Source organism: Colias croceus, chromosome 21 (genome assembly GCF_905220415.1).
Source record: "Colias croceus chromosome 21, ilColCroc2.1".
NCBI lineage: Eukaryota > Metazoa > Arthropoda > Insecta > Lepidoptera > Pieridae > Colias > Colias croceus.
The window spans coordinates 3,505,030-3,520,151 of record NC_059557.1 but is presented as its reverse complement, the minus strand read 5'-3'; the positions used below and the strand labels follow the sequence as shown (position 1 = coordinate 3,520,151).

The window sequence follows — 15,122 nt, the reverse complement described above, 5'->3', positions numbered from 1 at the left end:
TAAATTTTCTAACTAAAAATATTGACGTTAATCTTAAAAATATAATAAACAGCTAAAACAGCAATCATTTAACGGTGTATCATGATATACTTAACTGAAACAATATCTACCGGGATAATATCAATGGATATCTTTGTCAATATTGGTATAATACAAATTTACTTTGTTTACATGCTTTTTGTTTTTGTGTGATTTGGGAAACTACACATTTTCATTGCAAAGTCCTTATAATTGATAACCCAAATGAATGTTCGGGCGTCACATATAAAATGAAATACACATGACAAATTAAACGTTTTCAAAACAAGCAAGTTACCATACAGGGAAGCGGAAGACTCTATTGGTCCATTTGTATGCAGAGTATAGGACCGAGATCGGCCATATGGCGACTTACGTATGTGTGACTGTCTGTACTCAGTTTTAAACTGTCAAACATATAAAATTAGTTTATTTTTTACTAAGCTTATTGCCGCGGCTCCAACCATGTCTTTGGAATAAGTATTGGGGCTTACCCCGCGGTAAAAGTAACCTATGTCACTGTCTAACTTCCTGACTATCTCCAGACACGAAAATCAAATAAATTAAAAGAAAAATCAACAAGAAAAGAGACAAACAAACAAAGTTTTGCATTTCAAAAATTATATAGTAAATGGTATCAAGTAATAAAATTATGCATGTCCGAAAGTAAGAAGGAACTCGAAAGAAGTAGGAACTACTCTTATAAGTTGATATTATCACATTCGTCATACCTATCAAATATTTACTTTACGATTTATTATATTATGATATTATCTATACGAGTGCAAAGAAGAACATTGCTAATAATTTCTGTCTTAACACAAACACACACTACCTATATAACAAGTTGATATGGTGGATCTTTATTATTTTATGAACGTTACTTTTATATTTTTCGATAATTATATAAAACTTCATCCAACCCATTATTTCCAGTAGAATATGTTAATCGTAGAAAAAAACCTTCTAAATTTCTTAATTAAAAAGCTTGCTTCATGCATATGAGCTTAGGTACCTACCTACTAAAAATAAAACAAAGATTCGAACTACTTCCCGGCTTAACACAGAATTTCGTTGAAATTTGTTAAGTAACAAAATATGTTTTCCAATTCTTTTTTTAAGATGACGTAGAACAGTTAGGCCTCGTGTACACACACGGTTTTTCACGACACAACGTCTCGTCAACGGGCTAGTTTACAAACAGCCATAGTGATCCATACAACACTGACGACCGTACCTATTATACACGGCGAATTAAGTCCGATCCGATCGAGTTCAGTAGCAAACAGTCAATTGGTACGCGATTAAAGTCTCTATAATATACTGTGTAGGTAAGACATTTAATCGCGTACCCATCGGGATACCACTACTACCCACGGCCGCGGCCGCGGCGGTAGCGGATACCGCTCTAGTTGGAATAGGCCTTAACTCTGTGGCCTTAACCGTAGATTTTCACGGCGAAAAACCGTGTGTGTAGAAGGCCTTTACAAACATTTATGTTTAGCATGGCTTTGTTTGAAAATTTAACAATACATTATGTCATAGTTTTGTGTTACCAGTATGTACTAACAACATTGAGTTTAGAAATTGTAAATTAAAGTTGTTGGAAATTACGCTATTAGAAATATTTTGAAAATTTACAATAGAATAATCGATTTCTTTATTTAACACATATTTTATCGTAACTAATCTTATCATATCGCTATTATATCAACTTCTAAGATATTAAAGACAATTATACCAGACGTTGAATAGAAAACAATTACCGATTTTATTGTTAATAATAATCAATCTTAATTATCGTGACATAAAAGTAACATTAGCCTTATTATCAATAGATTATTACTAAATAAAGAATAAAACGCAATTTTAAAGTTACTTTATATTTATATTAAAAGATCTTATACATAGGAAGTTGTAGGTATAACTCGAGAAACCTCGAGTTGCATACACGCGTAAGAATGTCAAAGAGTTAACAAAAGAATAAAAGTTATTGTAGTGCAGTACCGATACCGATAAATAATACAATTATTACAAAGGAAGAATCCTGAAAAATTAAATTCCTGATAACTTCTCTGTAATGGATTCAACACAATACGTTTTGCATACTATCTTAGGATCTCGAGGCTGGGCTACATTTGCAAGTGTAATGACAGACAGATGTCAAACCTGGCTATATTAAGAGTATGCATTGAATATATAATAGCGATTCAAGGCTTAAGGCCCTTACGAAAATACTCTGTAGATGAGAAAATTGTATGAAAATTTAAAGAGGAGATTCCATTTTATGACCGTACAAATTTCAGGCGTTTGTATTGCATATGAATAAATTACGCTATTATTGACACAAGTGTATGTGTACAATTGTGTTTACTATAACCAAAGGAGGATAGGCAAAAATGGTACCGGCTCCAATCGGTGTGAATGATACATCGTTGGAAAGGTATTTTTGTATAGAATACGAATATCCGTCGGGCCAGTCTCAGTTCGTTGTCTAATCGGAATAATCTGACCTTGAAAGTTATTTATTTATTTGAGTTTTACAAAAGTGTGAATACAGTAGTAATCCATTGCCTTTCTCTAATCTCACATAAACTTAAAAAGAATAATTATATATCTATTTTAAATTATAATAACAATTGATTTTTTGTTTGCGTTAATAGACTTATAAATAAAAAATGTGGGGAAGAATAATGAAAAAACATTTTCAGAGTTGCAAATATTGGTGCAACATTAAAAAATATTTGCAATGTTCTAGTTTTAATTACGGATAAAACATTCTATTCAAAACTACAAAACCGTAGCAAGAGATTCTGATAATACACACGTGAATAAGCACGTGTATATTATATACATTTTATATTAAACCTATAGGTAAACAATGGAGAGGAAATATTCCAACGAATATGTTTTATATTTTAAAAGGAATATGTGTGATATTTTATGATTTTTAGCTATATGTGGGTTCGGTATATTATGTCTAGAATGAATCTTTTTTCATCCATTTTAATATCTGTACCATAAAAAAATATGTTGCGCACTCTTATTATGATGCAGCAAAGATATCTGAGAGATTGATGGCGAGAAAGATATCAGTAACTAATAAAAAATTAAAAATATTACAAAAAGTTACAGTTACAGTTTTTGCGTGCGAATACAGAAAATTTAACAAGTCTTATTTCATATTACAGCAAGAGGGATATATTTTTAAAGATCAGCATACATTATATCAAAATTCAAAAGCGTTTTTCTTGTTATACTAACATTAATTTGGCACTCACTTTTTTCAAACTCTTTTGATCTTTGGACCAATTCCTTTGATGGAAGAAAATATTTATTTTATGATATTACAAAGTAACGAGTCTTCTCAAAATGTAACGCGTACTGTATCGCATAATAATGAAATTTTTTAATTACAATTGCCAATACTCGCAAACTTATTCCAATGTATAAAGGACTTGTACTTTTTCTGGATTCTGTTATATTTCAGAGTTTAAATAAGTACGGTCCGCTTTATTATTTAGCAGTGGTTTTTACCCCGCACTGTAAGTTAGTTGCTGTCTCTATATGTATGCATAAATCTCTGACTGAGCCACAGATTATGAAGCGGTTTTTTAATAGATAAAGTAATTCTTCAGGATGGGTTTAGTGAATAATTTGTAAAATTTTCTACAGAGCGAACGAAGCCGCACGCGAAAAGCTAGTAAATAATAATATAGGAAATATCTTCTTTATCCTATGTTTATCTTCCGTGGTCAACAAATAAATGCTGTAAACTGTCATTAAATATATAAAAGAGGTTTATTTGTTTCTGGTGTTGGGAAGCAAATGCTATTTTATTGTTTTAACGACTTCCTTTTGAAATAAAATTGATCAATAAAAAAGATGCATGTCTTGTACATACTTCGTAAGTACATACTTCATACGTCATGCCATGCGTAATCAGATGAATGAAAAAGTTTGAAAAAGTATTGTTACTTTTTACGTAATCGCTTAAACTTCTTAAAAAGTTTTCACGATTTTTGGTACGGAAATATTAATAGGATTTTCTCAAAGGAAATGGACTTGATGTTATGGCTATAAAACTTACCGGTTGTGAAATAGAGAAATGGTTATTGCGTGTAAACGCTAAGTTTCGAAGTAGATAATACGAACGAAAATTTAGATACTTCTTATAACATAGGTGGCATTTTGTATATTAACCAATAATAAAAAAAACTGCTACTACTTAAACTAATTGAAAATTTGTTTGAAAATAATTGTAGTGAAAACAATATGGGAAAAAATTATTTGTACATTGGCAATACAGTAAAAGAATGAACAGTAGGTATGTATACTAGGAACTTTCGAGAACATTTCTATAGTATACTGCGATCAACTGGCGATCAAATGTAGGTATCTACCTATATTAGGTATACATTCGCAAAGTTGACTATTCATAAACAATTCAGCGCTGCGAAACTTTCGATATTAAACACAAATCAATAATCCCAAGCGAAGTTCCTGTATTCCAAACAACGTTTTGCACTAACGCTTGTTTTGTTGTTTAGTTTAAGGCGGAGATTCAGATTGAAATGTTTTCGAAGGGCTGGTATAAATCATAACAAATATTTACCGAGAAAGAAGTAAAGAACCATTTTAAAGTAGAGATGAAGGCAACGTTAATTAAGTACGCATTTTGAAAAATAACTCAGAAAATGCTCGTTAGTTCTACATCAAATCTGACAAATGAAGGCGCCAGCTTACGCATTAATAATCATCAAAATTGATTTACCCCATAAAAAAGAAAGAAGTCTTTTACCTTTTGACTAATTAATCTGTTAAAAACCTTCAAAATCTATACGTCATTTCCATTCTTTACAGACCGGTAAATACGGCGAGGGCTATATCGGCTCAGCGCGCGGCATGGCGGTGCACGTGCGCGCGCGTGGGCCGGACGGCGAGCACGACCACACCGGCTGCAAGTGGCCGCTGCTGTCCGTCGCCGCGCCGCACGACCCGCTGCCCAGCGAACCCTGGATAGCTGTGATTCGCCGGGGCAGCTGCAATTTTGAGATCAAGGTACCTATTACATATACCCAGTTCTATGTATACTCCATAGACAAGCTGGCTCCTAAAGCTTTAAGCTTTGCAAGTTCATCTGATTAGATGGAGGATGGATTTGTACAACACCAATAACCAACCGCTTTTGCAACATTTCTCATTAGTCTCCCGCTTCTAATGGTCGTAGCGTGATGTTCTGTAGCCTAAAACATTATATGTATACCCAACCCAAAAATAATATTTCAACTTGATTAAGAAGTTCCTGAATATAGCGTGTTTAAGTAAACGAAGAAAAAATTGGTAGGATTTATTATATGATTTTTATAGATTAAGTCATGGGCCAGGGCTATACAATATACATCCTGCTGACAGGGAAACTTTTATAACCGAATATATAGGTCAACATGACAGTCCTATATACAGAGAACGTAATGTTGAGAATATGTATGGAAAATACTGTAAACAAATATGTCATAACATATCTTAGTCTGATGAAGTCTCACTTATTCGGGTCAATGAGCTAAGTCCCAATTTTAGAGATAAACATCTAAATTATCTGAAATGAAATTTTGAAGTTCAAATTTTTTTTATGTACAAGTCACCGTGTAAATAAGGCCAAATTACCATCTAACACAGAAAAAATGAATAGGCGATATTTCTCAAGCTAAAAACATCAAACATCTTAACAAATGAGTTGTTAATAAAATGGTCATTGTTATTCAAGTTCACGTATTTATAAACATGAGAAATAAGCAAATTAATCCTAAGCTAAAGTAATTATTTCTTAGGTAATTGCATCCATGAATATATTTTACGTGTTTTTGGGATTATGTAGTAGCAAAAAGTTTGTCCACGCACTTGTTATAAGTGGCCATACAACCGAAACAACCATATTTTTATAGCTTGAACGAGAAAACGATTAAATAAGTTAATTATCAGTAATACAAATAATATAAAGTATCAAGATCAGAAGAAAATAATCTCTAATATCGGTATTAGACCATTATTTTCTTTGTGCTATAAATGTGTTTTCAGATTATTTCCTTATTTGACACTGTTACTAGTCTTGCAAAATTCGATTACAACTCGAACAACTGAAACGTTTTGGATATTTCTTTTTGTTTTTAAAGTTTTATTTTTAGAAACAGAAAATTGGGAAAATCCGAATCGAATCAATTTCAGTTGAAACCAAGTTCACCGGGTCGTCTAGTTTTAATTGAATTGCAAATAAGAACAGAGTGATATTTATATTTTTGTTTATTGTAGATGTTTCAAGTGCTGTTATTTTCATTTCTCTTATTTCATCCATTTTTCACTTGTTAGCAAAAGGAGGTCAAACATGTGTCCGAATTGAGGATAACTAAATATGAGGCATAATAGATTCAAATGTTTATTTTATATTATTACAAGAAAAACGCGTAAATGCCTTGACCATCCACAATTGTTTACAATTTAATGTCTCAAACGTAAAACAGAATACAAAAAGCTACAAATACATAAATATTTTTACGACTATTTCAATGTTATTCACAACAATATATTATGTATATTCCTATATGTTATATAGGCTATATCCAAACAAGTAATATAAAGCTTGAAAAAGTTTGTTTGTTTAAACGCGCTAATCTCAGGAATCAGGATCAATTTCAAAAAATCTTTCACCGTTTGAACCGTAATGCCTTTTTTTACGTGAGGAAATTCATCATGTATACCGACTACTTCGGGGGCAGCAGCACGGTTATGTCAGACTCCTACTGACTAAAACTTCACGGCCTACTTCCTCAAGTAAGGAGGGGACCCGGGATCTCCGGTGGGAACGCTCACAGTTTGATCCGTGATGCCTGCGTGCTATAATAGGCTATACATATATGTACCACGAACGGATCCGAGGCTGACGGCTAGTATGTTTATTTATATGTTAATATACATAGCTTAACATAAATATAATCTCTTACAGGTGCAGAACGCGTGGCGGGCGAATGCGTCGGCGGTACTCATATATAATGACAGAGATACCACTCTGCTGGAGAAAATGAAGCTATCTACTGATAGTGGACGTAAGTGTTTGCAATTTATATGTAGCTATTAATAATATGACTATGACCGCCTCCTTGGTACAGTGGTTGACGAGTGAGCGTAATACCGAGGGGTCCTGGGTTCGATTCCCGGTGGAGACGAAGAAAAAAATGTCTCGGTCTGGTAGGACACAGAAGGCTGATCACCTACTTGTCCCTAAAGAAAATCGATTAGTGAAACAGATGTATAATGCATCTGCCTCTTACCCCACTAAGGGGGACATCACTTATTAATAATATAAGATGGTGTAGTTTTGCGAGAGATATTATCCAAGTGTACAAGATTACATAGGATTGAACATAGGTAAGTACATAATATTATACGTAAGAATAAAATGTACCTACCACGGATGCTATAGATTTGAAGTATCGTAGATTTTTTTAATCTCGAATCTGAATCAGCTTATGTATGACTGTAAATGTTAAAATAAGGAATGAGAAAGTTTACGTTGCATTGATTAAATGATACGCGACCCTAAAGGAAATGAGATAATGATGTTTTTAGATTTGCCAAAAAACAGAAACTAAAACTAGAAAAGTTACGAAATGTTGTGACATTATTTACCTTACATTTTGACGAGTAGTACCTACTGCAATAAAGAATAAGATAATATACCTATCTTTAAATAAAAATTTTTCAGCAAAAAATATACCAATAGTTCCCTTGAACCACACATATCAACTTAAAAAATTTTTACTTCATAATATGGGTGTGACTAAGCTATTTTAAGTAAGTAAAAATAAAAAATGAGCAAAAGGGCGATCATGTGAACAAGGGTCAATTTAAAAAGGTTATTGTTATTTTAGTATAAAGTGTCACCCCAACTCAATTTGTCTAATGACTTAAAAAAACTAAAAGAATAAAAAAACTGAATAGATATTAATTATTAAAATAGCTGTAATAACCGTTTAGAGTATTGTATTAAGACGTATAATTGAGTTAGTTGATATTTTCTAGAACTCTTGAACGACTTCTAAGTTATTTTGGGTCTGCAATAATCACACTAACAATATTGTAACCTAACGTATGGTTTCTGTAACATTATTTAGCTTATTATGTCGTCTGGAATTAAAACTTAAAGGAATTATTCCTTATTATATACAGATCACTAGTTATGTTATCATATACTAGATAAATGGGCTATCCAACATCGAAATAATTTTCAAATCGGACCAGTAGTTCCTGAGATTAGCGCGTTCAGACAAACAAACAAATTCTTGAGATTTATAATATTATAGTATAGATTAACTGTATGAAATTTCTCTTTATAAACAAAATACGACCTGTATGAAGTGTATGAAGATACTATTTATATGTAAATTAGCTTTCCACCCGCAGCTTCGCCCGCGCATTCAAAGAAAAACCCGCATAGTTCCCGTTCCCGTGGGATTTCCGGGATAAAACCTATCCTATGTCCTTTCTCGGGTATCAAAATATCTCTATACCAAATTTCATGCAAATTGGTTCAGTAGTTTAAAGGCGTGCTTGAGTAACAGACAGACAGACAGAGTTACTTTCACATAAATTATAATATTAGTATGGATACACAGAATATATCAGAAACAAAAGAACTGACCTACCTTTCACATGAAGACGTTCTTTGTTTATCGAAAATGATGACAATATAATATTATGTTACATATTGTGTTCGTTTAACGTTCTATACGTGCTATTTGCTTATGATGATAAATTCTAGATGTGTCATTGTTATCAGAATCCATCACCGATATCAATATGGTACCTATTTATAGATAGGAATAAAATATTTTAAGTATGAATCCTATCCTTCTAATATTATAAATGCGAAAGTTTGTGAGGATGGTTGTATGTGTATGTTTGTTACTCTTTCACGCAAATACTACTGAACCGATTTCAATGTAATTTAGCACACATAAAGAAGGTAAATTGGATTAACACATAGGATACGTTTTATTCTGGAAATCACACGGGAACGGGAACTATGCGGGTTTTTATTTGAAAACGCGCGAAGCCGCCGGTGGAAATCTAGTAAACTTATATTTTTGCAGCTATCTACATTTTTATAACACATCAAACTGTAAATTGTTATTATAGAATTGGTTTACAACTTATAGATAAGATTTATTGAATAGTAATAACTTTTACATTTATTGTTCGTGAAATTTCGAATATATAACAAAAATATTATCTTATATTTTATATAAATCATAACGAAGTTATTATGTTTGGACGTTAACAACTCAATACTGTAAAAATAACGGACTGGTTTCGGATGAAATTTAGTACCTTTATAGTTATTTATAACCTGGTTTTAAAATTCTTTATCAGCTTTCTACCCGTACAAAGCTTCTTTTTATTTTCTTTTGGCATCATTAATCTATACTAATATTATAAAGTTGAAGAGTTTGTTTGTTTGTTTGAACGCGTTAATCTCAGAAACTACTGGTCCGATTTGAAAAATTATTTCGACGTTAGATAGCCCATTTGTCGAGGAAGGTTATAGGCTATATATCATCATCCTAAGACCAACCTGAGCTGAGCAATGCGGGTGAAACCGCGGGGCACAGCTAGTATATTATATGAATCTTTAATAATAATAATTTAATTAAAAAGATATACTAATTGCATATTACTATGTATGTATTATTACTATTTTATCCAAATTGATTGTAAGTAGGTGGCTCCTTACTATATTCTCGTTAGTCTAAGTTCCTAGAATAAGAAATTAACCCAGTTTAGGACGGGTTTCAATACTATATCTGAGTCTATACTTATTAACTGAATGCGCCAAATGGCAACATTGGTGCAGGATGCAGAAATATCTTGTGAACTAACATTTGTTTATGGTCATACCTAGTACTACTTTTTATCACCATTTATTACCATTTAAGCATTTAAAGAAGTACGTGTAAATAGAATTTACACATTTTCATTTATCCATTTGGGATATAAAAATATATCTAGGTACCTACATTGTAATAGGTTTTTTAAGTGTATTATGTATGAGATGTAGGATGTATTAATCTTATAACTTTTTTTTGGTAAAAACATATGCTTTGAGTTTGGTTACTTCTGACGTATGCAATAAGCACTAAGCATATTATGAGATTTTTCTCATATTATTATCTAGTGAATTAATGTTACATGTCATTTATTATATTCTATAAATTGTCCAATTTAAATTATTTATTTAAGTGTTGTTTTCGTTGGTCGTGTCTCGCAATTCTCAGACATAATTTAATTTCCATAAACACATAAATAATCAAACAGCAAACAATGTTCATTGGCTTGCAATTACATGACATATTTACATATTTATAAGACCTGTCATGTATTACATAAATTAAAATGCTACATTCTTAGTTTGTGTATCACGTAGGTCTATCTATTGATCGTTAGAATATTTAAATATTATCTATTGAATCTATATAGTCTGTCACTTCCTCGATACATGGACTATCTAACACTGAAAGAATTTTTCAAATCGGACCAGTAGTTCCTGAGATTAGCGCGTTCAATCAAACAAACTCTTTAGCTTTATAATATTAGTATAGATATAGACAATCGATTTTAAAATTAATAATCGCCTTAAACACAACTAGAATCGTCATATTTTTTCACAAAGTTAATTTCCAATAATACGCCATAATAAATTATGAAAACATCATACTGCTTCTCTACAAACGTCATTCTGAAAGCACAACCACCCCGTGTGGCACGTGACTTGTTAATTAGATTACCAACACTAACTTCAATTAAATAGTGATTAATTTTGATAATTCGTTGTAAAGGCATGAACACATGTATGTTTGAACACGTGCTTTCGACGGATTATTTTGTCGTGGTTCCACTAATTATACAAATACGGTGTTATTAGTAGAAGTACTAACTCAATTAGGTTATATTTAGTTGGAAACCAATAGTTTTGAAGTCTGGTCACGTTTGGTAGAGGTTAGGAACCTGGGGATAATGTAATGAATAGTTCTGTTATGTTTCTTTGTGAAAGTTTCAATTTTAAAATGTATTTGAAATATGTATGTATAAATGTATTTGAAATGTACAGGAAAAATGCTTATAAATGATAAGCATTTTTCTCTATCCTATTTGAAAATAGCATCAACTTTTTTACCTTATCGTCCTACAGATAACATAAAACCTGCAAAGCAATAATACTCAGGGAAGTACAATGTACTTATTGTGTGGTATAAAAAATTTATTTTTAATTAGATTTAATGTATTTATTTATTCTAAAAATAGGAAGATATTTTTATTTAGCAATGCTTACAGTCAAAACTGTGATTTTAAAAAAAATCCATCATTGCTTAGAAAACATCGGTGCAACATAGCTTTCTATCTCTATCTCTATATAAACAAGCGCACAGTTGCATGCAACCTTGACAATGAAACCCTTTTAAATCTAATTAGTCCACCATAAATACTTATGGTGCCTCAGTTCATGTAATAGTGTAATCAGTGAACCACCAGGGAACGGGTATAATTTGCGACTAAGTTGATTAACGGTAATATTCAATTATGAATAATTGCGTTATGGAATTGTGAAACTGAAAATCCTATTATACATCTATTATTATGTTGTTTATGTTAAATAAATCTATGGGGATTCGATTCTATATACATGTAACTGATAACGTCGCGTTGTAATGAACTCTGCAGCGTATTAGTAGATATACTATATTTCGTTCGTATAGGCGGGTCCACAAACAGCGAGCACCCCCGCGATGCAATCTCATGCGCATGGACGTGCATAGGCCAAGGAAAAGGACAGCACACGTCATTTTCCTAAGCCACGTTCGCGCAGAAATTACTTAACGATTTAGCTGTCTTTTTGTCATAAGAATGTAGTTTATCTTGCCCTGCCCACGCAATTGATGGTTCGTGTAAATATTTGTAGTAATATATATCCATCATATAACTCATGGTAGTGAACTTATATAAAAATAGAGACATGGGAAACGTTCTGTAAATCTTTGTATAATAAATATATCATAAATTTTACATTATCAAAAAATTCGTTACGTATAGCGCCCGGCAAACTTCTTGGCCAAAAAATAGTGTTACAGTGTATCCAAGTTTGCACATCAAGTTTTAGTACATTTTTATATGCGCAAGCTTCTTTCCACCACGCTACTTTTTGGCCAAGAAGTTAGCCGGGCACTATACAATAAACCCGCAAAATAAACTGATCTGTTGAATTATCTAGAACAATGTTCCATTTAAGTCGTGGTCAAATAAAAGCAAAGGAAATAAATGTAAAAGTCAGCTTTACAATCGATCTGTTTATTTTTTCAAGTTGTTATTACGTCGGTAAAATTAAAATTTGTATTTTTTGTTTGTATAGGAAATTTCTGTTTATTATTTTCAACAGTCTGCTATTCCCAAAAGTATTATTTTAGTCAAATCGTCTGTGTTCGACAAAAACAACGTTTTCTTCATATTTATACCTTCACAAGTATTTTAATATTGGCAATAAAACAATGTCATTAAATATTACACAATGTCCCTTATCCGATATGTAAAGCCATTGATATTGGTATTTTTTATCCGATAAAACTAATATGCGGTGACATTATACAGAACAATTTTATTTCAAAATATTATACAAAATTCTAGTTTTACTCCAGATTTTGAAGTGAAACTGCTTTAGGCGCGTTCAGAGTTAAATTTCAAGGTCGAGTCCCATGATTCGACTTATTCTATAATAAGGCGACGATTTTTGTATCTTTGAATCTTGTTAAAGAAGGTTCACACCACACACTCTTTTTATACATACCTACTTAAACTCAACGGAATTATCGAGTACTTTTTTTGAACAAATAACACAGATCTCTATGATCCCAAAACTTTCGGTTTTATACGATGTTTTTTAAATAGATAAGTTATATCAATGACAACTTGTTTGTATATATACCTAATATCATTGCTGAAAGTACATACAATCTTACTTGTCTTGTTAATATCTTATCACATACATTATCTGGTAAATCGTGTGTATTTTTACAATTTTCACTGACAAAATCGTGCAACTATGATGTTTACTTTCACTCGTGATTCTTAATCTTCAAGCTATTTGCGGGTTTAGATAATTTGATCCGCAAATACGATTTCAATAATATTATCGTAGTATTGAGTTCAAAATAAAAACCTTGTTTGGAAGCTTACTCAACGTGTTTTTGAACATTTTAGCACCTTTAAGGATATATCTGCTGGCTTTGCGTATAAATTTATAGTATTATTTCTAGAAAAATATGGTTAATTCAATTCAAAGGTGACTTTTGAAGGCTTTCCAGCTTTTGTGATAAAAAAAAACTTAGTAAATCCTGTTTCCATTTTTTTTCCAAATAACTTAGTGAAAGAGCAATAAACATCTCCATACTTACTTAAATAAATAAATAAAATAAAAAGAATAAACATCTCCATAATAGATGCTTATGTGCCTTTAATCATAAGAACTACCTCAAAAAGTTTATTCATTTTTATAAGATAATTAATATGGAAAATCCTCTTTTTCAGGCAACATAAGTGCAGTATTCATTTACAAGTGGAAAGGGGAAGAAATCACTAAACTGGTGGACAATGGCACGCGCGTCATGGTAGCGATTATCAAGGGCCGGACCTTTACACATATCAACAATAATATTAACAAGTTAGTACTGTTTTTTTAACTCTTTGATCAAGTATATCAAATCAAAGGTGATAATAATTGTAATGGAAGACCAGCGCTAAGTACCTATTTCAAATTTAAATACTACATATTTAATGAAATGTCAGATATCAAAGGCTATGTTATATGTCTCTGAGCCTTTTCTTTGCAAAAAAGACATGTCCTATACTTTACTAGCTAAATTACCATTTCGAGTGTAATTATATACATGTTGCTATGGTCATTATAGATTTTTAATTGTAAGCAACAACAGTGACATTTTTGTAAGGGGGGAAAATAGGTCGATATACCTATCATCATTCATCTGTTTACTACTTATTTTCCTATCATAATGTATACCTAACATATATATTATTTCATCGTAACATCCCCATAGTCTATTTACCGCATTAAGAACTCTGCTGATGATGATGATTATGTAGAAGGTGATGATGATGATGACTTGTACATTCCAGAACATCGGTGTTGTTCGTGTCGATATCGTTCATAGTGCTGATGGTGATATCACTGGCCTGGCTGGTGTTCTACTACATCCAGCGCTTCCGGTACATACACGCTAAGGACAGGCTCTCTGTGAGTTCATATTACACTAGCTTTTCTAAACAAAAACCTTCCTCTTGAACCACTCTATTCATAAAAAAAGTGCACAAAAATACGTTAATGGTGTTATATAATTTTCGTTTAAAACATTTATTGTTATCCACATTGCTTGTGGATTGTGATGAATTCGATAATGAATTTATAAATTTAGAGTATGATTAAATTTCTTGAATACAATAAGTTATTGAACTACTACATTCCTACAATTCACATTAAAATAATTCTTAAATATTACAGAAGCGACTGTGCTGCGCTGCCAAGAAAGCTCTATCGAAAATACCAGTCAAGAGCTTAAAGACTGATGACAGGGTGAGCAATAAAACATTCTGTACAATTCTTTCGAGATATAATTATTAGCTTAACTAGCTTGTTTCAGATATTTTACGAATGATAACATTCAGATAAATAGACAAATATATTAGATGTATTGTTATTAACTGAATTATCTATGAACATATTATATTTTCTATTTATTTTTTGCTTCAGGAGGTGCAGGGTGATGGCGAATGTTGCGCCATTTGTATCGAGCCCTACAGAGTGTCGGAAACGTTAAGATCTCTTCCTTGTAGGCGAGTTCCACGTCACTTTTTAATATATTTTTTTTTGTATAATTCAACATTAACTTCGAACTTCAACAACTAAAATCTCAATTTTCTGTCAAAGTGACATTTCACGCATATATCTGACATTTAAGCATTTACAAAGTATTCAAAGTTTAGGCGAA

The 15,122-nt window shown here is 31.8% G+C and overlaps 1 protein-coding gene across 4 annotated transcripts in view; it reads left to right on the top strand.

Moving 5' to 3' along the window:
* LOC123701408 (protein goliath-like) overlaps nucleotides 1–15,122 on the top strand; it is a 95,311-nt gene that overhangs the window by 75,291 nt on the left and 4,898 nt on the right. For all 4 annotated transcript variants that reach the window (XM_045648870.1, XM_045648869.1, XM_045648868.1 and 1 more), the window contains exons 3-8: nucleotides 4,882–5,079; nucleotides 7,019–7,118; nucleotides 13,648–13,780; nucleotides 14,254–14,371; nucleotides 14,636–14,707; nucleotides 14,885–14,967. In XM_045648870.1, coding sequence (XP_045504826.1) covers nucleotides 4,882–5,079; nucleotides 7,019–7,118; nucleotides 13,648–13,780; nucleotides 14,254–14,371; nucleotides 14,636–14,707; nucleotides 14,885–14,967 — 704 coding nt within the window. The remainder of the gene's footprint in view (nucleotides 1–4,881; nucleotides 5,080–7,018; nucleotides 7,119–13,647; nucleotides 13,781–14,253; nucleotides 14,372–14,635; nucleotides 14,708–14,884; nucleotides 14,968–15,122) is intronic.